The 27479-nt window shown below is 32.0% G+C and overlaps 1 protein-coding gene across 2 annotated transcripts in view; it reads left to right on the top strand.

Moving 5' to 3' along the window:
- Positions 1–3259: 3259 nt before the first annotated feature.
- Positions 3260–27479, top strand: part of LOC114344754 (uncharacterized) — a 56433-nt gene continuing 32213 nt past the window's right edge. Inside the window, exons 1-3 of one of the 2 annotated variants that reach the window (XM_028295578.2) lie at positions 3260–3396; positions 19510–19763; positions 25808–25993. In XM_028295578.2, coding sequence (XP_028151379.1) covers positions 19581–19763; positions 25808–25993 — 369 coding nt within the window. In that variant the 5' untranslated portion in view covers positions 3260–3396; positions 19510–19580. The remainder of the gene's footprint in view (positions 3397–19509; positions 19764–25807; positions 25994–27479) is intronic. The other variant, XM_028295579.2, reaches the window with a different exon arrangement.

Raw genomic sequence — 27479 nt, 5'->3', positions numbered from 1 at the left:
TTATCCATCAAATATTTTCTTAATCTGTATGCGAGTTGGGTGTATAAGAATAGAGTCATATCCGACTTGGTACTTATTCATTTTGCGACCTGCGCGTGACGATTTCTGCATTACCCATTGCAGTGAGAGTTGTGAAAGATCCAGCGCCCCATGCTAGTAGACCAGTAAGGATCAAGGATCTGTTTTTAGGTGGATGTGAGAGGTGACATTCAGGTTTTTGGCGGATAAAGTTAGGTAATAACTTCGTTAATAATAATTGATTTATGCTCCTTCTCAAATATGCCCGGAACATTAATAAAAAAAAATAAAATATTTAAAAATTTCAAAAAGTTTCGTCTTTTTCTACTTTTTTTTCTTATAACTTTAAAACTATTTATTTTAGAATAAAGTCGTATGGGAATAAAACAAAGATAATTAAATTTTCTATCAGATGCGATTGGTTAAAAATGTATTAATTTATCACCTTTGCTTCAAAATATTAATAAATATAAAATAAGGGGGCATAACAAGCCTGTCTTTATTCAATGATTTTCCATCACTTAGGTTACACTTGGAACCTTTCTAATTCGCTCAGAAAATTTTTGTAATGTGCTAAAACTGTACACCAAATTTCATTAAAATTGACTTACTAGATTTTGAATAATAATTTTGCAATCTAAACTTTTTTTTAAAAATTAAATTTTTTTAAAATCTTGCGCAACAAAAACTAGAACATACAAAGATGTGTCAATTTTTTACATATAAAGAAGCACTCCACCTATCTAATGCACTTTACAGAATTGAAATCGGATTTTTTAAGCAGCCTCAGCAATGTTTTAAAATAAACATTTTTTTGGCTTATAAACAAATTATTGCTGTGGCCAGGAGGGGGTGCTACGGACTCCTTTATTTAGATGGACTTACCCAAGTTTTTTTATGTATTTTGACCCGTAGAACACGAATTTTTTGGGTAACAGTTGATCCGGATGTCGATAAGATTGTTATAAACAATGAACTTGAGGAATTACATAACATCGATTTTTCGCAAAATAAAACATTTTTTTGTATTTCTTGGGTAATTCTAAGCAAAAAATGTTCTTACAAGTTTTTTCGTAGGATGCATAGTTTTTGCGATAAGCGCGGTGGAACTTTCAAAAAATCGAGAAATTGCAATTTTTGAACGCGAATAACGTTTGATTAAAAAATAAAATAGCAATTCTGCTGACAGCATTTGAAAGTTTAAGTCAAATTATACCGGTTTTAATTATTTGCACAGTTAAAATTAATTTTTTTATTATTAAACAAAGCTGTTTGTTTATAAGCCAAAAAATTGTTTATAATTTTAAAAAATTGCTGAGGCCCCTTAAATAATCCGATTTTAATTCTGTAAAGTGTATTAGATAGGTAGAGCACCTTTTTATATGTAAAAAAATTAGCCAACTTCTAAATGGTCTACTTTTTGTTTAGAAAGATTTTAAACAATTTGAACTTTTTTAAAAACATTTAGATTGCAAATTTATTATGTACTATCTATTAGGTCGATTTTAATGAAATTTAGTACACGATTTAAGTATGTTACAAAGAATTTCCTAAGCGAATTACTAAGGTTATAAGTGCCACCAAAGTGGTTAAAAAATATTGAATAAAAACAGACTTACTTTGCCCCCTTATTTTGTATTTATTGCTATATTGCAGAAAAGGTAATACCTTAAGACATTTTTGACCAGTCGTATATCATGCAAAATTCAATTATCTTTATTTTATTTTTCTACGACTTTGTTCCAAAACGAATCGTTTTAAAGTTATGAGCAAAGAAAGCAGAAAAAAATCGATGTTTTTCGAAATTTTTAAATATTTTAATTTTTTTATTAATGTTCCGGGCATATTTGAGAAGGAGCATAGCATAAGTCTCAATTATTACCTATTACTGAAGGTGTCACCCAACTTTATCTGCAAAAATCCGAATGCCACCTCTCACATCCAAAAATAGACGTTTTTCCGCAGATCCTTACTGGTCTATAGGTAATAAATAATTATAGACACCCTCTAACATCTCAAATATTTTTCTAATATTTTTCAAAAATATAGGTAATGACAACAAACACGATCCTTCAGGGTAATTTTGAAATCTTAAATGATAGTCTCCATATTTTATTACAGATTTGGATTCCTCATAAAGAATAGGTAACTTTTATAATATTTTTGCTCGTTGTTGATAGATGGCGCCATTAGAATATAAAACGATTGATCATGATACCCTAGGTAAATTATAGACACCGTCTAATATCTCAAATATTTGTCTTATATTTTTCAAAAATCAAGGTAATGGCACCAAACAAGATCCTTCAGGGAAATTTTGAAATTTTAAATAGGAATCTTCATATTTTATTACAGATTTGTATTCCTCCTAAAGAATAGGTAACTTTTATAAGATTTTTGCTCATCGTTGATAGATGGCGCCACAATATCAAAAACGATTGATCCTGATACTAGGTAAATAAGACACCGTCTAGTATTTCAAATATTTTTCTAATATTTTTCAAAATATAGTTAATGACACCTAACACGATATTTCAGGGTAATTTTGAAATCTTAAATAGTAATCTCCATATTTTATTACAGATTTGGATTCCTCCTAAAGATTAGGTAACTTTTATATTTTTTCTCGTTGTTGATAGATGGCGCCATTAGAATATAAAAACGATTGATCATGATACCCTAGGTAAATTATAGACAATTTCAAATATTTTTCTAATATTTTTAGAAAATTAAGGTAATGACACCAAACAAGATCCTTCAGGGTAATTTTGAAATCTTAAATAGAAATCTTCATATTTTATTACCGATTTGGATTCCTCATAAAGAATTGGTAACTTTTATAATATGTTTTCTCATTGTTGGTAGATGGCGACATAAGATGAAAAACTATTGATCATGATACACGGTGATACACTAGGAAAATTATAGACACAATCTAATATTTCGAGTAATCCATTTCCTAATAAAACCCAAAAAACACGTTTTTAATATTTTTTTAAAAATATCGTATGGCCGTATGGCACTAAATACAAACTCTTACTCCCTCCCCTGGGGCTAGCGAGGAGGACATCTGTGAATGCTTATATAGAAGACCACGTGGTTCATTGCAGTTAGATTACGATTCTGCGTGAAAAGGTAAGCAAGTCTTTCGAATCGTGATAGATGGCGCTGGAATCGCTGAGAGACAGTGCCACGCCACGTAGAATTCCATTGTCGTTTCTATCGATAAAGACGATAGGATAGTAGCGTGTATATTGGCAGTCCGCGTGTATCGTGTATATCGTTTTGGTTCCGTACAGTGTTGGGTATTGTTTGATCTCTATTATTGAATGTAAAAACATTAACCTATTGGTTATATTCAAATATCGTGTTTGTTGTGTATGTATTTTCTTTGTTTGTATTGTATTTGTCTATGGTTTTTAATTGTTTGGGTTGTAGTAATAAGTACGTTCTTTCACGATTTTTGCCTGTAAATTTTAAACGACGGCTTTAGATCTGTGGTTGGATTCTGTGCACTGTAGATATCTACACGTAGCTGTCTACTGTAGATTGTAGATATCTATTCACGAAGGCGATAGTAGCTTTTGTTGGCATTTGTGCTTCTGTGCACGTATCGACAACGTTTCGGGAAGTTTCGGCAAACGAAAAACATTTAGGAAAATCTGGTGTCATTTTTAGTATTTGATGTTCAACACAGTCAAAACAGCTGTTACAGCGTTGCCACTTGTTATGTAGGAAATATATAAACCTATTGCATGTTTAGCTAAAATCTACTAAACCAAACACTAAAATACCTATTAAAATTTTATTAACCTACAAACTTATTTGTATATAATAAAAGGTTTTTTTATATAGGGTGTCCCAAAAGTAGCGGAACCGTCAAATATTTCGCGAACTAAACATCGGATCGAAAAACTGAAAAATACGTTTTCAATCATTTTCAAAAATCTATCCAATGACACCAAACACCAATCCCCACTACACCCCCTGGAGGTGGGGTGGGGGTAACTTTAAAATCTTAAATGGAAACTCCCAGTTTTTCTTGCAGATTTTTATTCGTTACGTAAAAGTAGGCAACTTTTATTCAAGACAATTTTTCGAACTGTGGATAGATGGCGCTATAATTGGAAAAAACGATTTATCCTGATACCATAGGTAAAATTATAGAAACGGTCTAATATCTCACGAAATACACTTCAAAATAAGAAACCAAATACAGATTTTTAATCTTTTTCGAAAACCTATCGAATAACACCAAACGTGACACTCCAACCCACCCCCTGGAGGTGGGGTGGGGGGTAACTTTAAAATCTTAAATAGCAACCCCCACTTTTTATCGCAGATTCGGATTTGTCATAAAAAATTAAGGAACATTTATTCGAAACATTTTTTAAAATTTCTGATGGATGGCGCTAATAAATCGTATTTTTCCAATTAAAGCGCCATCTATTAACAATTCAAAAAAATGTTTCATATAAATGTTGCTTAATTTTTCATGACAGATCCGAATCTGTAATAAAAAGTGGGAGTTAATTAAGATTTTAAAGTTACCTCTCACCCCACCTCCAGGGGGTGGGGTGGTGGGTCACGTTTGGTCGAAGGGGTTTCGAAAAAGATTAAAAATCTGATTCTTAGTTTCTTATTTGTAGGTGTATTTCGTGAGATATTAGACCGTTTCTATAATTTACCTATGGTATCAGGATAAATCGTTTTTCCCAATTATAGCGCCATCTATCCATAGTTAGAAAAAATGTCTTGAATAAAAGTTGCTTACTTTCACGTATCAAATTAAAATCTGCAAGAAAAACTGGGGATTTCCATTTGAGATTTTAAAGTTACCCCCCACCCCACCTCCAGGGGGTGTAGAGGGGATTGGTGTTTGGTGTCATTGGATAGATTTTTGAAAATGATTGAACACGTATTTTTCAGTTTTTCGATCCGATGTTTAGTTCGCGAAATATTCGACCGTTCCACTACTTTTGGGAGACCTTGTATAATAAAACCAACAGCTAACTTAACTAGAAATTATTATAATGTGAATGTTTGTAAAAAAACCAAACTTTTTTTAAATTTCAACTGGGTAACAAAATGACTTAGGTATTTGTATTTAATTTTTATCAGTTTCATATTTAATATTTTGATATAATATTTTGTCCATTATATCCATTGATTATAATATCTGCATGTCTGGATCAAATTTGGTACAATTCCCAACCTCATTCATACCTTCTTTGGCAAATAATCTTGAAAATACATTTATCTTACTCTATGTCATATGTATAAATTTTTAGTTTGTGAACTTAAAGTGTGCGTGAACTTAACAATGTATTTTAAATGGGATTTACTTTTTCGCACTGTTTTTTGACATACTTTCATACAGTGACGACGTTTGAGTTGGAATAAATTTATTATCTCGAGAAGGGGCAAATTTGGAGAGAAATCCTGAGACAGGTCGATTTGCATTTTTAAATTATGACTTTTTGGCATATATATTATACTAGTGACGTGATCCATCTGGGCGTGATTACGTAATCCATGATTTTTTTAAATGAGAGTAGGGGTTGCGTGATAGCTCATTCGAAGGGATATTTGATTCTCTATTCGGTAATATAAACATTAACATACTTATTTATACAGGGTGTACAAAAATATTTTTTTATTAAATTAATTTACACAAAAAGAAGAATGTAAGCAATTTATTTAATTTAGAATACATTTTACTGCTGTCAAAAAAACAGGTAATAATGTTTATTTCTCAAATAAACATTGCTTTTCGCTTAAATTCAATGTTCAAATTGCTAAGAGACAGGTGGGTGCCAGTTTTAACATTGAATTTAAGCGAAAAGCAATGTTTATTTGTCAAATAAATATTTCTTTCTGTTTTCCGACAGCACTCAAATGTATTTTGAAATAAATGAATTACATACAATCTTCTTTTTGTCTCAATTAATTTGATTAAAAAAATTTTTTTGGACACCCTGTATAAATAATTATGTTAACGTTTATATTACTGAATAGAAAATTAAATAATCTTTCCAATGAGCTGTCACACTCTCATTTAAAAAAAATCATCGATTACGTCATCACCCCCAGATGGATGACGTCACTAGTATGATATATCGTCGTTGCCAAGTCAAAAGCTGCTATGTGGGTTTTATAGAATTTTACAGGAGACAGATAAAACCTAAACGTTCAATTCAAGGTCGTTAATTATTTCTGCTATGTGCATGAAGACATCCACATAGCAGTGTCTGACGGGCGCGCGTTATGTAAATATTTTTCTTCTACGCGGATGAGGACTCCACATAGCATATTTTGCGTTACCCGCTCACATAACATATTTTTCAAACTTGGATATCCAGCAATTATATGAATTACCATATAAATGTATTTATAGGACGGTGACCAACGTAAAAATCTGTTAAATGGTACAGATATCTCCTTTTGTGAAAAAGTCCCACTTAGCAGCTTTTGACTTGGCAACGACGATATGCCAAAAAGTCATAATTTAAAAATAAAAATCGACCTGTCTCAGGATTTGTCTCCAAATTTGTCCCTTCTCGAGATAATGCATTTATTCCAACTCAAACGTCCTCACTGTATAATCAAATATCCTTAACTTTCGCATTGTCATGGTGATGACATTGTGAGCAATAAATTACAACAAAGGTTTTGACAGTTTTGTGGTTTGAAAGAAGTTATAATTTTTAAATATCAAAGTTCTAAAAATTGTAGAATAGAAATGAATTCCAGTGACGAAGAGTTACAGTTTTTTTTTTATTTGTTTATCGTAGATAAAATTATGTATGAAACTGTGCGTGAAGTATTTTTGCTAACTTACGCGATGTCCCACATAACAATGATGTTCGCATCATGTTCAAAGCATATACTACCAACATTCGTCGGAGTATATTCTTTTTAGTATATGCGTAGTACAAGCGTAGCATGTACCATAAAAAACATTCTAAATTTCATGTTCTTTGCATATACTTTAAGGAATATCCTCGTACCGAATATACTGAGTACATTCGTGTAAGTAGTATCTCGGAATAGTCAAAAAAGTTTATTCTTAGAATATACCTTTATCGAATATTACATAAAAGTATATACTTGACACATACTTATAAGTACTTTTAAAATATCTTAAAAGGAATATGTGTATGGATAGGAAAAATAATGTTAGCCTATATATATAGGCTAACAGATTATCAACTTCGTTATGAATAATTAATAAAATTTAAAAATATATGTATGTAGGCAGTACTATTGAACTACCGAATTCATTATTTAAAATTGTTTTAATTGTATGGTAAAAATGTTTAAAAATTAATTGTATTAACGAAAAAGGAGAAATTCTCGTTTCGCTTTCATCATTGAAATGCATTTACTATTTTGGTTTAATAAGTTTATCATGAGTATTCTTAGAATTTTATTTTTACATGGAATTGACATTCAGATAAGCTGAGCCAAAACCCACAAACAAAGAGGAAACGACCGCTTCATACCTGCATAAGGGGTAAGGGGTTGGGAACAAAGGCAAAATACAAAATATGAAAAACAGTTAGGCAAGGCATTTGGCATTTGTATTTGTATCTACACTCAACACTATCACTGTCTATGCGGGATGTGTATTTTGGTCTGTGCTGTGTTATGAGGAAGACCGAGTATTTCTACAAGGAATAGGAACATGCATAATTAACCTATTTATTTTGTTTGCGGTCAACTTACAAATAAAAAATTCATTTTGGTACTTCAATATTACTTAAATAGTAAGTATGTATATAGGTACATACATATAAACAACATATAAATTTTAGTTATTTACATACATATTTTACATAATATATATTTGGGTACTATAGGTATATTCAGCATTTTTATTTTTATATGCAAATAAACTAAATATAATACACTCGCGATCATAAAAAGCGGGTCACTCGATGAGTTATTCAAGTTAGATGTCTCGAATTTTCTAAACCTGTTGTCCAATTTGAGTGATTTTTTTAGTATGTTATAGCCTTATTCTTTAGCAATATCGCTATAATAATATTGTTGCTAGACAGGTAAATTGTCATTGTATACCGGGTGTAAAAATCATACTGTGTTTATTCCTAAAAGTTCTGAACGAACTGTGGAATGTTTTAGCATAGATCAAATATTCAAATTAAAACTCAATTGTAGCCTTAGGCTCTCAACATTTTCTTTTTTGATTTATTCGTTTACGTTGGATAATAAAAAAGTTAAGAACGTTAATAACTAGCCATGTTCTTCATCAATACAGGATGTTTCTAAATAAGTACGACAAACTTTAAGGGATAATTCTGTATGAAAAAATAATGACAGTTTGCTTTATAAACATATGTCCGCAAATGCTTAGTTTCCGAGATACGGGATGTTGAAATTTTTCTTACAAACTGACGATTTATTTATTGCTCTAAAACCAATAGAGATATGCCAATGAAATTTGGTAAGTCTTAAGAGGCGGTTATTGTGGATTTTTTGACATACAACTAATAATTCTATATTCACCATTGGCGTGCATACGGGTATAAACATTTTAGATACATCCCGTATGCACGCCAATGGTGAATATAAAATTCTTAATTGTATGTCAAAAAATGCGCCATAACTAACTCTTACCATCTACCAAATTTCATTTGCATATCTCAGCCGGTTTTAGAGCAATAAATAAATCGTCAGTTTGTAAGAAAAAATTCAACATCCCATATCTCGAAACCGAAGAATTTGCGGTCATACGTTTATAAAACAAATGGTCATTATTTTTTCATGCAGAATTGCCCCTTAAAGTTGGTTGCACTTATTTAGAAACACCCTGTATTGATGAAGAACATGGTTAGTTGTTAAGGTGGCTAACTTTTTTATTATCCAACATAAACAAATAAATCAAAAAAGAAAATGTTAAGAAAGCCTAAGGCTACAATTGAGTTTTAATTTCAATATTTTACCTGTGCTAAAACATTCCACGGGGTGTTTCGAACTTTGAGGAATAAACACAGTATGATTGTTACACCTGGTATACAATGACAATTTACCTGTCTAGCAACAATATTATTATGGCGATATTGTTAAAGAATAAGGCTATAACATACTAAAAAAATCACTCAAATCGGACAACAGGTTTAGAAAATTTGAGATATCTAACGTGAATAATTCATCGAGTGACCCGCTTTTTATGATCGCGAGTGTATATACCTAAATATATATACCTACTTACATATATAATATTTATATAACTAACAAAAATTTACATATTTCATATTTACTTTTTAAGTAATATTGTAGAATGTACAAACTACATTCTCATATATAATATATAAATTTAGTAGAAAGTAGAACCTAGGATGAGATTCGGTGATGCTGAAAACATACTTCTGAGCAATATATAGCACTTCCTTGGAATATTCTTCCCATATACTAAAAAGTGCATTCTTCCTATATACTAAAAAGATGTGCGGTAGTACATTTTAAGTATATAAATAGAAGGTTTACAGCACCTCCTTAGAATGTTCTAAAACGGATATTCTTGGTATATACTGAAAAGAAGTGCGGTAGTACATTCTAATAATATACATAGAACGTTTAAATACTGTAATGTAGTATATACTCAGCATCTGCTCTGCACATTCCCAATGGTAATTACGCATATTCTCAGCATATACTTTTTCTGAAAAGTATGTTCTATGAATATACTACGAACATGAAATTGTTATGTGGGGTATAGCACTCGCTCCGTTGTCGCTCGTGCTCTTCGCACATCGCGTGCGTTCGCAAAAAAGCATACTTCACGAACTGTTTCATAAATAACTATTTTACTCAAAAGATTATTGCGATCATCAGTTTTAATATGGTTAAAAACGGAAAAAATTATTTCGAATTTTACATTAGCAACGGGTAAACCCAGCATTTTTTGCAAAGTTACATTGTAGATATTCTAGTTTTCCGTCGTTAGCTCTTAAAGGCCGTATGACACTATGCATTTTCTTGTATCACTTCTAATATCGTTTCTGATATCTGATATGTCAAGTGTCATACACAGATACAAGAAACGATATCGGAAACGATACAAGAATTTGAGTCGAGACATAGATTCTTGTACAAGAACTGCGCCAATTTCTGCGCAAATGGCAAAAACGTAAAACCTGCTGGTAAAACATCTAAATGAAATAATGGCGGCTGAAAATGGGATCATATGATTTATGTCTTGATGAATTTATTTGTGTTTTTGTAGGTATTATTTAAAAATCTTTTATTGATATTTAATATATTATGGACTACTGTTCTACTAATAACCATATATTTAGCTCCTAGTAAACTTCAAACTATAACTTTGGCTTTCATTGTGTTGCATTATTTTTTAATAGAGGAAAATACAATAGTTCCTAATTTGGATCAAACTGAAGATAATTCTAATGCAAATATTTTAGCACAAACATCAAAACAAAATAAAAACACAAATAATCAACCTCAAACAGTCAATTTTATAAAATCAGCTGTAGACGCAGTACTACCATACCAATGTAACGTGACACAGGGTAGCAAACAAAATTTCGACGAATCACGTGCCGAATTACATACAATTTTCAGTAGTAATAACCCAAGGACATTGATAATTGTTCGAAAAAATTTTATAACAGATTTCGAAAGCTTGTTGCTTGGAAACAGACCGACGCCGTAGGCGGAGGTCTGTTGCCTGTAAGCAACAAGCTTGAGAAAGTTGTTAAAAAATTTTTGAGCATTTATCAATGTTCGAGGGTTATTCGGATAGAAAATTTTTTGCTGGTTATGAAAAAAAAATACAGAGCAGAAACAATTTATTTAAATGTGCAATTAACATACAAATTTTTTACTGTAAACAGTATTATTTGGTATATTTGATTCGATAATTTCATTAATATTCTCATCAGTATTACAACCAAATCGTCACATTTTGAAATATTGAATATTTGAAATGTCAAAATCGAAATGAAACGAAATGTAGGTATCCATAGCTACATGATTGAGTGAAAACAGCCCATGGGATCTCTTTTCAGTATAATGTTGGTTTTATTGGTTGTATTCAATCAGATGACCACAAATTAATTGATTTCATTGGATTTCTAATTGAGCAAAAAATTTTCGATACAAGAACTTGCACAGTGTCATTCATACAGGGCACAAATGTACGTACAAGAAACGATACAAGAAAATATATAACTTTCTAATATCAGAGACGATATAAGAAATGATACAAGAAAATGCATAGTGTCATACGGCCATAGTAGCCTCACCGAATGCCAGAACTCTTAAATATTATCCGAAATACTACTTGTACTGCTGCTTGAAACAAACAAGTTTTGTATGTATACCCAGATTCCAATTTCATTTCTCTGGATTCATTATCTATGTACTACGTCCTAAATCTTATTTTCGGTAATGATATTAATAAATTGTAACAAAAGTCTGAAAATTAATTTGAAAAATATGGTAAATACTATTAAAAAGATAATTTCATTTTAGTCATAACAAAATGTTGATATATGTATACCAAAAATCTACTAAAAAATATTGCCTACTGAATTTAAAATAAAATATCAAAAATCTATCCCAATATTAGAAATCTACTGAATGTGGCAACGTTGAGTTGTTCCTTGCAGTAGACACAAATTACCTTCTTTCTTTGTCAGGTGGCGATTATAGTCCATGTAGTGAGACCGCTCCCGTCTGAAAAAATTTCTGATTCGGTTTCTTTGTGGATTCCTATTCAAAAATGTTCCCTTTAAACAAATCTGAAGGGTGCCGGACGGAATTGTTGGGCAGAAATTGTTTAAACAATTTTTTTAAACACATACAAAAGATCACCTTTTTTGACCCCAAAAATATTTTTTTAGATTTTTTGGGTCATTCTAAGCAAGAAAGGTATCTTGTAATTTTTCTCAAAAATTGCCAGTTTTCGAGATATGGGCGATTTAAAATTTGAAAAATGCGAAATTAAGCATTTTCAAGGCCTAAAAACTCATATTTTTGAGGTTCATTTTCAAGATTCTGAAGAGTGATCGGGTCTAACCTTAATTTAGACCGTCGTTTTTTAATTGTTAAATATGCGTGTCTATACGATTTTTTTGCTGGTGTGGCGCGCTCTATTTCAACAATCTTCTATTATCCTCCGAAAAATATTTTTTTCAGATTCTTTGGGACATTATAAATAAAATAGGTTTCTTGTCATTTCTCGCAAAAGTTAATAGTTTTAAAGTTATAAGCGATTTAAAATCCGACAAATGCAAAAATACAAATTTTCTGATTTTAAATCGCTTATAACTTTAGAACCATTAACTTTTGAGAAAAATGACAAGCAACCTATTTTATTTAGAATGTCCCAAAGAATCTGAAAATAATATTTATCGGAGGAAAATAGGAGATTTCTGAAACAGAGAGCGCCGCACCGGCAAAAAATCGGATAGACACGCATGTTTAACAATTAAAAAACGACGGTCTAAATTGAGGTTAGACCCGATCACTCTTTAGTATCTTGAAAATGAATGTTTAAACTACAATTTAAGTACTTGGCAACCTAAAAAATTACTAATCTCAATATGAGTTTTTAAGCCTTGAAAATGCTTATTTTCGCATTTTTCAGATTTTAACTCGCCTATAACTCGAGAACTATCAATTTTTGAGAAAAATCACAAGATACCTTTCTTGTTTAGAATGACCAAAAAACCCAAGAAAATATTTTTTGGGTCAAAAAGGTGATCTTTTGTATTTGTTTTAAAAAAGTGTTTAAACAATTTCTGCCCAAAAAGGCCGCCCGGTACCCTTCAGATTTGTTTAAAGGGAACGTTTTTGAATAGGAATCCGCAAAGAAACCGAATCAGAATTTTTTTTAGACGGGAGCGGTCTAATTACATGGACTATTATGCTAGAAAGCGATATGTCTCGACACCTCGCTTTCTGGCGAACGCTTTTTTGATGCACGGAATGCCAGTCGTATAGAAACGAGTCGAATGATAGATTTCTTCACGTCTCGGAATCCCAGTCCAGGGCGAATCTGTGAAAAAGGTCTATTTTTGGATGTGCGAGGTGGCATTCGGATTTTTGTAGATAAAGTTATTAGGTGACAGCTTCAATAATAATTTACTTATGCTCCTTCTCAAATATGCCCGGAACATTAACAAAAAATTTAAAATATGTAAAAATTTCGAAAACATCGGTTTTTTTCTACTTTCTTTGCTTATAACTTTAAAACGATTCATTTTGGAAAAAAGTCGTGGTGAAATTAAATAAAGATAATTTAATTTTGTATCATATACGTCTGGTTAAAAATGTTTTAAATTATTAACCTTTCTGCAAAATAGCAATAAATACAAAATCGGGGGGCAAAATAAGCCTGTTTTTATTCAATGTTTTTCAACCACTTTGGTTGGACTTAGAACCTTCGTAATTCGCGTAGAAAATTCTTACAACATAGCTACTTAAATCGTCCATCAAATTTTATTAAAATCGACTTAAAAATTTTTCATAATGATTATGCAATCTAAATTTTCTTAAAAAAGTTAAAATGTTTTATAAACTTTCTGAACAAAAAGTAGACTATTTAGAAATTTGCTAATTTTTTTGCATATAAAGAGGCGCTCTACCTATCTAACACACTTTACAGAACTAAAATTGGATTATTTACGCGACCACTGTTTTAAAGTTACAAACAATGTTTTGGCTCATAAACAAATATACAGTGAGGACGTTTAAGTTGAAATAAATTCACTTTTCAGTTATTTATCAAATAAACATTTTTTTCTGTCTTAGGACATTAAAATGTATTTCAAATTAAATAAATTATTATACATATACTTTCTTCTTTTTGTCTCAATTAGTTAAAAATAATAATTTGGGCACCCTGTATAACTAATTATGTTAATGTCTATATTAATGAATAGAGAATTGAATAACCTTTCGAATAAGCTAGCACACGACCCCTACTCTTATTTTAAAAAATCATCGATTACGTCATCACACCCAGATGAAAGACGTCACTTGTATGATATAGATGCCAAAAAATTATAATTTAAATATAAAAATCGACCTATTTCAGGATTTATCTCCAGAGTTGCCATTCTCGAGAAAATGAATTTATTCCACTCAAATGTCCTCACTATACTTGATTATAAGCCAAAAATTTTTTTATAACTTTAAAACAGTGCTGAGGTCGCTTAAATAATCCGATTTTAATTCTGTAAAGTGTATAAGACAGATAGAGCGCCTCTTGATATGTAAAAAACTTAGCTTCAAATATGGTTGAAAAACATTGAATAAAAACAGGCTTATTTTGCCCCCTTATTTTGTATTTATTGCTATTTTGCAGAAAGGGTAATAATTTAAGACATTTTAAACCAGTCGTATATCATTCATAATTCAATAACCTTTATTTTATTTCGCTACGACTTTGTTCCAAAATTAATCGTTTTATAGTTATAAGCAACAAAAGTAGAAAAAAGTCGATGTTTTCCGAAATTTTTAAATATTTTAATTTTTTTATTAATGTTCCGGGCATATTTTTTGAGAAGGAGTATAAGTCAATTAAAATAATTACTGAAGTTGTCACCCAATTTTATCTGCAAAAATCCGGATGCCACCTCTCACATAGGGCCGTAACTACCATTGGGGCAACCGGGGCGGTGCCCCGGGGCCCCGATCAAGGGGGCCCCGTTTGGCTGACCGTGAATAGATTTTAACGAGGAAAATAAAAATATGTGTTTTAAAAGCCGATCCCAACGAAATATTTTCAAATGACACAATTTTAAAAAGACATTATAAAAGACTGCAACATACAGTTTACAGTTTTAATTTTTCACTGGGAAATTAGTCTTTTTGACTAAAATACAATTGGAACAGAACAGGAGCCCCTGAGGCCTGAGCTAACCTGGGGCCCCCGAGACCTTAACATAAAAATTTAAATTATTACTTAAGAAATTAGTAATTTCGGCGTAATAAAATCTTAACTACCATTGGAAGAGACGAAGAGAGGGCCCGGACTAAGCTGGGGCCCCCGAGAACTTTCGTAATTGTTACTGGGGGACAAGGACGGATCCAGGGAGGGATGAAAGAGGTGGCCCCCTGCGAGATTTTAAAAAAATATAAATTTAATTATTTGCAGTTCAAATCTTTTTAGTTTCAAACACATGTATTTGTACAAAACAGGAGGTAAATTTGTTGTCTAGACTAGAATCGAACAAAAGCATGAACAAAATTCTTGAAGAATGACATAGGATGTTTTGCAAGTCAAAATGTTAATAATTTTACAAAGTGCCAATTTTTAGAACGACCTTGGAAGCCATCAAAATCTTATCAATTTCCGTATTGTGTACACACAAAGAATAGAAAAGAAATGAAGCATTACTTGGGTCACCAGAACTTAGAACAGAGGAGTTGGTTGGTACTTTCGCACAGTCAAAAGGGATTGTTTATCAAGTATTGCGTTTTATTTTTCTAACGAAAAATATGGTCACAATAAAGGGATGATAGCCCAAAGTCTTGTCACGAAACATTTAACATATTTCGTCAAAGTCATGGTCAAAGACAAAGCCATACAAACCCATGAAAAAACATCATACCATAAGGAGTGCATTCAGGTTGGGCTGGATTTTCTACAAAGTTATCTCAACCCGCAAAAGTCAGTCATTAACCAGATAGACTCTCAGAGGTCTAAATAGGTACAATAAAATAGAGAAAGACTACGACTAATAGTAGAACCTATAATGTTATTAAGTCGACAAAATACCCTCTAAGAGTCCATCGTGATGATAGCCTTCTGCTTCTGGACGAAGATGCTGGACCTAATAATGAGGGGAATTGTTAAGGTTTAAAATCGCATCAGGAGATAAGACTCTTAAACAACACCTATCCACAGCATCTTCCCGAGCAACATACATTAGTAGCACCAGTCAAAATTAATTGATAACATGTTGTGATGAAGACATAATTGCACAAATAATGAATCAGGTTCAAAGTCCAAATTATTACTCTATCATATTTGGCGAAATGACCGACGTATCCCACGTGGAACAGGTTTCTCTAAATTTAAGATACATATATACACAATAATAACATTCGTAAAGACTTTGTTAAGGTCATTGACGCTTATGAGAACATAAAAGTAATTACTGAAAATCAGAAAGTGGGAAAAAACAAGGCCTGACAGGAGAAGCATTGGGAAAAATAGTATTAAACTTGTTGAAAGAACTGCACTTGGATCCGAAGAAATATGTCGGAATCTTTACTGACTTTAATAATACTTTAAAAACCATAAGTTTTGAATGTCTTTATGGCACTCAAAAGTTTGTGAAAAGTGCCTTAAAACTCACCATTGAAACCCAAATTTTTTTAAAAATTATTCCAAGACCCTCCGGTACCCCTCTCCAAAAAAAAGTTCATGGCCCCTCCCGAAAATCGGTCCTGGATCCGCCCTTGCTGAGGGAGTTAGTTATTTTGGCTAAAAAAAAACTAAAATTCAACCGGAATAGGGGCCCCAGGCCCAGCTACTTTGTCTTAACTAATTTGCCCCAGACCACATCTTGGTATGTGAAAGAACCACATGGTACTACATTTTGAAAAGAAAGTTATAGGTAAGATCGAATGAGCACATTAGGATCAATCCCACCAATATACTGACCAGTTTCACTGAGTGTGTTTGGCTCACACTGCAGTTGCTTAAGGCATCTTAAGGTGTATTTAAATCAAAGCGAACATGAACGAAGGAACGAGCTCGTAGGTGTTCGCTTGCTTGTTCGTTCGGTCAAAGAATACTCCATCCAACGTTGGATGGAGTATTCTTTGGTTCGGTACAAAGTAAGACCATTTATATTGTAGCGAGCGAATGCATTCGTTGATGATCCGACCGCAAGTCAGGTACAGATGAAGATGTAGTCATTAGCACTGCTAATTTTATAGTTATTGTAGGACATGCTGAGAAAAAAGAAGGAAGAGAGTGTGGTTTTCACATGGAGGGAAAATGCACTTTCAAGGGATTGAATATCAAACATTTTTCCGAACCCGCCCTTCCGCTGGGCGGTAAATTCCCCAGACCTCCCGATAGGGGGCCCCCAGATCACGTTTGCCCCGGGGGCCCCAACGTCGTACTTACGGCCCTGCTCACATCTACCTCAAAACAGATCCGCCCTGGTCTACTTGGATCGACATGAAATTTGGCACACGTATAGCTAATAAGTCAAAGAAAAAAGTGCTATTGTGCCGATGTGTGCTTTTGCGCTGGGGTGGGTTTCACCCCTTCTCGGGGGTGAAAAAGTATACATCAAAAATAAGTCCGGTAATGGATAAGTTTTAAGTAACTTTTGTTCTATAGAGTAAGTCAATACTTTTCGAGTTATTTGCGAGTGAATATATTCATTTTCAACAAAATAACCACGTTTTTAGACGGTTTTTCGCAAATAACCCAAAAAGTAAGCATTTTGTCGAAAACATCATTCTTAGCAAAAATATAGCCTTTAAAAAAGTGAAAAAATGGTGTACGCATGATGCCTCTTGACTTACTAGAAGCAGAGTTATAGCTAATGAAAAATGGATTCATATTCCCCAAATTCCAAATACAATATTTCAATGTGAAATATCCAAAAAATGAAGGCCTTTTTGGGGAAAACTCATTAAAACTTTTTTAAAAGGTGTTTAAAAAAGCTTTATTTCTGTTGTCATAAACAAAGTTTCTAGCATAAAATGTAAGCAAATTACGCTCCATACTATATATGAACAAACAAATGAAAAATATTCAGAAAAGCAAATTCTTTTTTTAGTGTATGAGATTTTTGGTATTTCGAATAATGTTAACCCGGGAGTAGTTGCGCTCACTTTTGTAACGTGAATAGTCGCGTGTTAGATTCTATCTCAAAATACGAATTTAAATACGAATTTACAACAAATTTTTATTTTATAGTATTTTTATTTACTTGTTATGTTAGAAATATTATTTCTAACAATTATTAAAGCTAATTGGCTCTCCCCAAAGCCATAAATTCCACAAAAAGAAGAAGAAGAGAAAAAATCCTACGCATTACTACACCCTTCCTCGAGGCACTTACGAAATTTTTTCAAAATTGCAAAATTTTTCATCAAGTTATCGCGAAAAAGGATAAAATGTGAGAATTATATCTAACGGCGCGACTACTCGCGGGTTAAAGTTATTTTGAAAAAAAGCATTTTGAAAATTAAAAATTTTACTTTAAAACCAATTTTTTCCAAAAATAAGCACTTTGATTGAATCGATGAAATTTGCAGATCATATAAACACAACATAAGTAAAGCTACTATTGTGAAGCGGTAACTATTAATCTCATTGCTAATCTCGTTGCTAATTATTAGAGGATGATTTTCCTGATTTTTGCCAAAACAAAAGGGACAATTTTTAACAAAAAGTCAGGAAAATCATCCTCTAATTAGCAACTTAAATGAGATTGATTTCATCGATTCAAAGTGCTTATTTTTGTAAAAAAAATGGTTTTAAAGTAAAATTTTTAATTTTCAAACAAATTTTTCAAAATATCTTTAACATTATTCGAAATACCAAAAATCTCATACAGTAAAAAGTTGGATTTGCTTTTCTAAATATTTTTCATTTTTTGTTTTTCTGTAAGAAAAAAATTGGTTAAGATATGGCTGTTCAAAATGTGAATACACTCGTGATTAGTGATTCGTTCAATTACAGCCCTCTCAAAAACAAGGACTTTGTGAAGTGGTAACGATTAAGTTCATTTCAGAGGCTAATTAAGGGATCATTTTCCCGATTTTTTTACCAAAGAAAAGGGACCAACCTTATTTTTGTTTACTTTTGATGCTAGAATTTTTTTTATAAAACAAAAATAAAGCTTTTTTTAAACACTTTAAAAAATTTATGAGTTTTCCCCAAAAAGTGCTTAATTTTTTGGTTAAGTCACGTTAATATATTCGATTTAGAATTTAACGATTATGAACCTATTTTTAATTAGCTATAACTCTGCCTCTGCTAGGTTTAGAGACCTAACATATACACCACTTTTTTCATTTTTTTACAGGGTATATTTTTGCCAAAAATTGTTTTTTTTTTCGATAAAATACTTACTTTTTGAGATATTTGCGAAAAACCGTCTAAAAACCTTAATTTTGTTGAAAAATAAACCCTATTCACTCGCAAATAACTCAGAAAGTATTGATTTAATGAAAAAACTCTAGAATAAAAGTTGCTTAAAATTAGTTAGTTTATTCATTTCCGGACTTTCCATTTCCATTTTCCATTATTTTGCATGTATATTATTTCACCCTCGAGAAGGGGTGAAACGCACCCCCAGGACATACATCGGCACAATATCACTTGTTTATTTCTCTAAAAAATTATTATTAGTTCTTGAAAAATTTAGAGATTATGCCATATTTTACCGTTAAAGAACGTACTATTGACAGTTAATCGTCTCTCGTTGCACCAGTTTTGCTTTATTTTATTTTTATTGTCTTCAGCTCCGTTAATTATTATTGTCCTATATTATCCTATTCTCTTCCATAAACTTTGGATAGCTTTTTGGATAAAAATGAGGGTCCGAACGGAGCATTGGGAAATCTTACTTTCGTTTTGCGAGGAGAATCCCCAATTAATTACAAACAAATTTATTGGAAGCGACCGACGAACTAAGGGAATAGCTCTGTGGAAAACTGTTTCCACGGCATTAAACAGTTTGGGATATGGTCAAAAAACCATAGACGGATGGAAAAAGGTAAATATTTCAATTAATTAATCATGAATAAATAGGCTATTGATTATGTATTTTAGAAAGGAACTAAACGGATAACGGGGTTTTATTGTTTCATAAATATGGTCAATGTACCTCTAAATATAAAAAAAAAACCGTGGAGTGCTACCATTTAAAGGGGTGCTTTTTTGAGAAAAGGGTGAATTAGTTCCTAGGCACAGGGTGAATTAGGGTGAGTTTTATGAACATTTAGTATAAACAGTACTACAGAAAAATTGTTACAGGATGAATTTACTATCGAAATATCACCTTTTAAAGTCAAAAATAAAATTGTTTACAAAAATATATTAAAAAAAAACTCACGAAATAAAGCAGTTTTTTTTTTGCTCCATAACTTTTTTCCACGAGGATATAGGTAAAAACATTGCTTCACAGAAAAAAAAGAATGTGTGTGTACTTTGTACGCACGTAAGAAGATATTCTTCTATTATATAGGTAATTTAAACGAAGTAAATATACTTAACAGGTTATTTGTATTTTATTTAAAAATTAAACTAACTTTCTTATCTACCACTTTCAAAACATTTTTATTTAAAGAACCAAAAATAAAAAAAATATGAATCGCTCAGGATTCGAACCTGCGTCCTTCCAATCTCGGAGCTAACGCCCTACCAACTACTCCAGCGAGGTCCTTGTAATTGACATGTAAGTTTCGGATATAATTACACAACACGGCGACAAAAATAGTGTAAAAATGTTATGCCTACATAATATTTTATTATTTTACTACAGAGAAACACAAATCCAAAAACACAAGAATTATAATAAATAATACATTTACTAAAAACACTAATATATTCTTTTAATGACTTATTTGCACGGTTACAGATACATACATACCTATCTTGAAAGATTAGCAACGAACTACAAACTGTCTGTGTACGCAGGCGCGCAGATTTATGTACAATTTTACCCTCAGTCGAATCGCGCCTAAAGAAGAATATCTTTAATACGATTTTTCGAAGTACTTTCGCCACTCATAGCGATTTTGGGCCGTTTTCCTTGTTATTTCGCAAACATTGTTCTGTAACTTTTTTCTGCGCAGGTTTAGGTATATGCTATGGTACATTTCGGAAAATGAAAAGTAAATTACCTTTAACATCGTCTATTGTAGAAGACTGTGTGACTATTTTTAAGCAAGATGGTTTTTCAAAATTTTATACTTTTAATCATTTTTTATATATTTTACGATTATTTTTAAATTTCTCATTTTAACTTTTTTATAGTTTTTATAGTAAATACATTAAGGTATTTACATTTTGCAATAAAAAGGAAAGCTTATTTTCTTTGCTTGAAAATGGTGTATTGTAATAAATTGTAGGACCATTTTGAAACAAGATAAAATATGCTTTAAATTGTGACATATACACATGCAATAAGTTCCACTAAGTTGGAACCATATTATGGAAAACTTTTTTATTATTAACACTTTGACGGACAGAACATCTATAGACGTCTAATTTACATTGATGTAATGTGACACAACGTCTATAGACGTTGCATTTTTCCCTATTCAACTTTGCAATATAGTGTCACAACACTTGCTTATACAGTGAGGACGTTTGAGTTGTAATAAATTCATTATCTCGAAAAAGGGCGAATTTTGAGAGAAGTCCTGGGACAGGTCGATTTTTATTTTTAAATTATAACTTTTTGGCATATTTATCATACTAATGACGTCATCCATCTGGGCGTGATGACGTAATCGATGATTTTTTTTAGATGAGAGTAGGGGTTGTGTGATAGCTCATTTGAAAGGTTATTTTAATTATCTATTTAGTAATATAAACGTTAACATAATTATTTATACAGGGTGTCCAAAACATTTTTTGAATTAAATTAATTGAGACAAAAAAGAATGTATATAATTAATTTATTTCAAAATACATTTGACTGCTGTCACAAAATAGAAAGAAGTGTTTATTTGACAAATAAACATTGTTTTTCGCTTAAATATATATCAATCGGTTTTAAAACGTCTTGCGACGTTGTCCGATGCCTAATTTCCATGACACTCTATCATCCCATTGGCCCTCTCTAAGATCTCTTGCGCTCATCGCCTTCGTTACTCCCTCTCTCCAAGATTTCTTGGGTCTTTCTCTCTTTCTGCGGTTTGGTGGTACCCATTGCATAATTATTTTAGGGAGTCTTGAGTTATCCATCCTCTGGACGTGTCCGTACCATATCAGCTGTTTTCTTTCTATGTCTGTTGTTAGAGAGCCGTCAACCCCCATTCGCTGTCTTATCTCATCATTACGTATTCTCTCTCTGCGTGACACTCCTACTGATCTTCTAAAAGCGTCCATTTCTACTGCCTCCAGCTTTCTTCTGTTGTTTTCGGTTATCCGCCAAGTTTCTGCTCCGTACAATAGACTGCTTTTAATAAGAGATTCGTAGATATTGTGTTTTCTTCTTTTTCCTATTTCATGATTCCACAGTATGCTGTTTAGACAACCTATTGTTTTTCTGGATTGTGTTATTCTTCTCTTTATTTCTTCATCATCTTTCCCGGTTGTGTCAAAAACGATTCCTAGATATGTGTAATGGTCGCAGGGCATGATGATTTCATTATTTTCTAATGTGATGTTCGATAGTTCGGTACCTATTGGCAGGTATTTTGTTTTTTCTGTATTAATTTCTAGTCCCCACTTTCTATATTCTTCTTGTAATTTCCTTGCCATGTACTCTAAATCATCTTTATCGTTTGCTATAACAACCTGGTCATCAGCAAACTGCAACGTATATAAGCAAATCTCTCCAAGGTCTACGCCCATGCCTCTGCATTTTCGTTTCCACTCTTTCAATGCTTTTGCAACATATATTTTAAATAAGGTCGGTGATACACAACACCCCTGACGTAGTTTTTCGCTTAAATTCAATGTTAAAACTGCCACCCACGTGCCACCAGTAGTTTGAACATTGAATTTAAGTGAATAGCAATGTTTATTTGTGAAATAAACATTATTACCTGTTTTTATGACAGCAGTAAAATGTACTTTGAATTAAATAAATTGCTTACATTCTTCTTTTTGTGTAAAATAATTTAATAAAAAAAATTTTTTGTACTCCCTGTATAAATATGTATGTTAATGTTTATAATACTGAATACAGAATTAAATTAATTACCTTTTGAATGATCTATCACACAACCGCTACTCTTATTTAAAAAATCATATATTACGTCATCAAGCCCAGACGGATGACGTCACTAGTATGAGATATATGCCAAGAAGTCATAAAAATCGACCTGTCTCAGGATTTTTCTCGAAATTCGCCCATTCTCGAGATAATGAATTTATTCCGACTCAAACGTCCTCACTGTATATTTGACGCACTCTCCGTTAACGTGTTAACTTTTTATGAAAATAAATTATTCTTTATAAAATGCTCTACATAGTCTGAATACCCAAGATGCAATCAGCAGATTGATATAAAATTTAACAATAGTATACGAGGTATGTTAAAAAATATGAATTTCGCTCAAGAGTAAAGTACCTTTATATTTCACAATATCAAAAAGTGTTATTAAGAAAAGGTATTTGGAATTAAAAAACATGTTATAGTATCCAATTATGTTCTTCTAATTGAAAAAAAAAATTAAATTTTTTCTCAAATTACGGATACCCTTGGATATCCTAGGGATATCTTGTTTAAAAATACTCCTATAATTCTCTACAATACACCATTTTGAAGTAAAGGAAATAAACTTTCTTTTTTTGTTGCACAATGTATATGTTACCGTAAAAACCCGATTTTTGTTAAATCCCGAATTTACTAGGAAAAACTAGTTTTAACTATGGGCTTTAGACAATTCTAGTGAAAACTAGAACTATCAAATATTTTCAGTTAATTCTAGTTCAGACAACATATTTCAGTCAAAACTAGTTTTTACTAAACTTTTCAGTAATTTCTAGATTCAACTAAAACTCGGAAAATAATTTGCTACCCCGGTTGTTTGCATATAATTTCTCTAAAACGTAAAATACTGGACAAGATCGTAAACGTAAAAAACGCAAGTTATTTGACCACGTTGTTGTGTTATTGTCTTGCATCCAGACTTCTAACATTTTCTCGATGTCTTGGTTAGCGCGCTCTACTGAACCTTGACTCTGGTTGTGCCTTGGTTTTCCATGAACTAATTTTGCCTTAGGTCAGTATGACATTACCGCATTTATAACTGCATTAATGACCTCTCGGCCATTATCGGAAAGTAAAATACATGAATTAAAAAGTCAAGAATATATTCCTTAATTATTGCTAGGCAACTTCTTCCGCTCTCTTACTTTGTAATGGTCTCAACAAACCAAATTTTGTTAAATGGTTTAGATAAACCATAATAAACTTGTAGCCGTGATCCTCTTGTGATTGCAATCGATCAAATCTACCTAACAGCGACTATTCATTTCTGAATGCAATATAGGTTTCGACACAAAACCCCTCTTCGCTTTACTCTTCTTCCGTTGGCAAGTTTCACAAATTGATATAAAATTATTGAACATATCAATTGTTATATTTGCGTATTTTCTGGCGGTTTCAATCTTCAACCTATCCCAGCTTCCATGACTAATAGCAACGTGGGCTGCTTCAATTATGTCAAAAATGTCTTCAGCAGGTACATAATATTTGATGGGTTCAATTCTAGAAGCCAACTTTTTTATTTCGCCAACTTAAACAATTCTAAAGCGTTTTAGTGTTTTCTGGGAAGACACATCCGCATCTTGTACTTCGGCCATTATTTATTATATATTCTTTTGGTCACAATATTGTAGTGACTTTCTATCTTTTCGCTCTGTTCCTTTTGTAAGATCTTTTCTTCCAAAAAACGTGCTTTCCACGTTCTTATATCTCTGCTCTCAACCTGATCTTCGACATTATCACTCATGGTGAATAATACACAGCAGTGTATACTATAACCAATAAAAGCTATGCAGAAAAATCAACAGTTGCACACTAGTTTCTTACCGACCGGCCGCCTTCGTTACTAACCCTATTCCGAAAAACCAAATCGTATTTTTGTCCCTTCTCACAACTATTTTAACTGATATTCCCTAGTAATTCCAATAAAAACTAGTTTGAAGTAGTATACACTACTCTAAATTCAATTTATTCGGGGTTTCTAGTTTTAACTGAATTTAGCAGTCAAATGTAGTTTTGACTAGTTAAAACTAGAATTGTCTAAACTAAAGCGCATAGTTAAAACTAGATTTTCCTAGTAAATTCGAGTTTTAACTGAAATCGGGTTTTAACGGTAATAAATATACCTAACTGTACGTACTGTAAGTAAAAAAGGTAAAATGAAAAATTTAAAAATATTCGGAAAAAATATCAAAAATCATTAATAGTATAAAACTGTGAAAAATCATAACTTGCTTAAAAATAGTCATAAAACCTTATACAATAGATCATTTTAAAGGTAATTGATATCTCTTCCTACCAAATGTACTATTGTATATACCTAGAAATGCGTAGAAAAAAGTTACAGAACAATTTTTGCGAAATAACAAGGATATGGCCGAAAAATGCTATGAGAGGCGAAGTTTGAAAAATTATGTTTCGGAAACTATAAAGCTTGGAGACCTCTACAAAACATCATTTTAAAGAGGAAGGATTGAAGTTTTTTTTCTGTAAAGTAATACCTATACCTATATCCCTGTGGAAACAAGTTATGGAGCAAAAAACAAAATTGCTTTCTTTCGTGTTTTTTTTGCTTTTTTTTAATACATTTTTGTAAAAAAAAAATATTTAACCTGGAACAATTTTTTGTAGTCTTGTTTGTACCAAAAGTGCATGGAACTCACCCTAATTCACCCTTTGTCTAGGGACCTTTCTCAAAAGCGCACCCCTTTAAATGGTAGCACTCCAGGTTTTAGAGGTCCATTTACTATATGAAATAATAAAACCTCGTTAACGTCGTAGTTCCTTTTACCTCTCTTATTTTGAACATAATCAATAGCCTAAAAATAGTTGTATTAACATATTACTTCAAAACTAATGTTTAACCTTTTTAGACACTAACAGACTGGAAAAGCAAAACTAAAGCGAAAGCAGCTTCCTTAAGAAGGGAACAAGAGAAGACTGGTGGTGGTTCATCTCAGTTAACCCCTCTATCCGCATTGGAGAAAAGACTCTTGAGCCTAATGGGAATCCAGGCTGTCCTCGATAATGAATATGTACCGGAATTACAGTTTGAAGAGGTAGATTTTTGTAATTATTTATAGTAGTACAGGATCCGATATAAGATCGACCTTCATCCAGCTTTTTATCGGATAAAAAAATTATTGGATATGTAATTTAGCCTGTTAACAATTTAAAAAAACAATTAGCTAATTTGGTTCTAACTAATTAATTAATAATTAAAAAATAACTTTTTTTATAAACTTCTACCCGGGCAGATATTATTAGGTATTTCATATTTTTTGGATTATTCTAAACAAAAAAGGTCTTTTGTAATTTTTGTCTAAAGTTGGTCGCTTTTGAGTTATAAACAATTTAAAACTGAAAAAAGAACGAAAGGTGCCGTTTTTGAAGGTTCAAAAACACAATTAAAAATATCATTTTTCTAATCATAAAGTACAAATCTTCTCTATCAGGTCTTGATAAGAATTTTATCTATGTTTTATTATAAAAAATATTTTTTACAATGGAAGGGCTTAATGTGAAACAACGACAAGCCTCAAAAAGGTAAAAGTGAGATATTTGACTTTGAATGTTAAAAATAATATGGAATAAAAGTTAAGTAAAAATAAAAGAAAATGGTTATTCATTTTTGATTTACATTTACTCTGTGTGGAGTATGAAGGGAACCAGTCTCGTTGGAACTTTACCGCGCTGAGCAGATGGGACGTGAATTGTAAATTGTACAATTCCCTCATCTTCCTTAGTCTCAGCATCCGTATGGCTTGCAAATTGTAGAAGCCTCGGAGGTGTAACCAGAGAACGTTCCCATTGTTTTCATTCTGGTGGGATATGCTATATGCCATTAGAGTGAAAACTTAGTCTTTTGCTAGCAGTTGCCGCTAGGGCATCTATGCCATTTCGTTCGTTGCGATTCGGGACTGCACGCTGGGGTTTGTTTTGGTTGGATCAGGGAGAGCAGCATATGTGCCTCCTGATGAGAGACTAATAAGTTTCGAAACCGGTAGAGGTGCTTGCAGCACTCTCTGATTGGACTGGAATATGGTTCGGCTGTATTTTCGTTTTGCAACGAAATTGAAAATGGTTATTCATTTTTGATTGTTAAAAATAATATTAAAAAATCCAGTAACAACTTTTACTGTTTTAGTTTAAATATTTCGATGCATCGTGCCTTATGGGACTATAGTTGACAACAATATTAATCAAATTACTTAAAACTCGAGAAAAAACAGCCTTTATTTAAAAAAATGTGGCTTGTTACATTATTCCATTAATAATAAATACCCAAATTTTAGATAATATGTAGATTCAGAATTTTCTATTATTGACTGAGTTAGGGGTGGTTTCAACCCTGTAGGTGTTAAACAGTGTTTATTTCTTTGTCTCCATCAACTTGTTGGAATTTTTGACGGGTGTGTTTGGTTTTTATTGACGGACTTTGCTCATTATCCTACAACCAAATGCAATAATAATAACAAGCCACATCGTAAGCCACTACATTAATCTTGAATGGTAATAATGTGACAAGTCACATTTAGGAAAAAA

The sequence above is a fragment of the Diabrotica virgifera genome, chromosome 2 (genome assembly GCF_917563875.1).
Source record: "Diabrotica virgifera virgifera chromosome 2, PGI_DIABVI_V3a".
Lineage (NCBI taxonomy): Eukaryota > Metazoa > Arthropoda > Insecta > Coleoptera > Chrysomelidae > Diabrotica > Diabrotica virgifera.
Note: the sequence above shows the minus strand (reverse complement) of the source record. Positions and strands in the feature narration are given on the sequence as shown.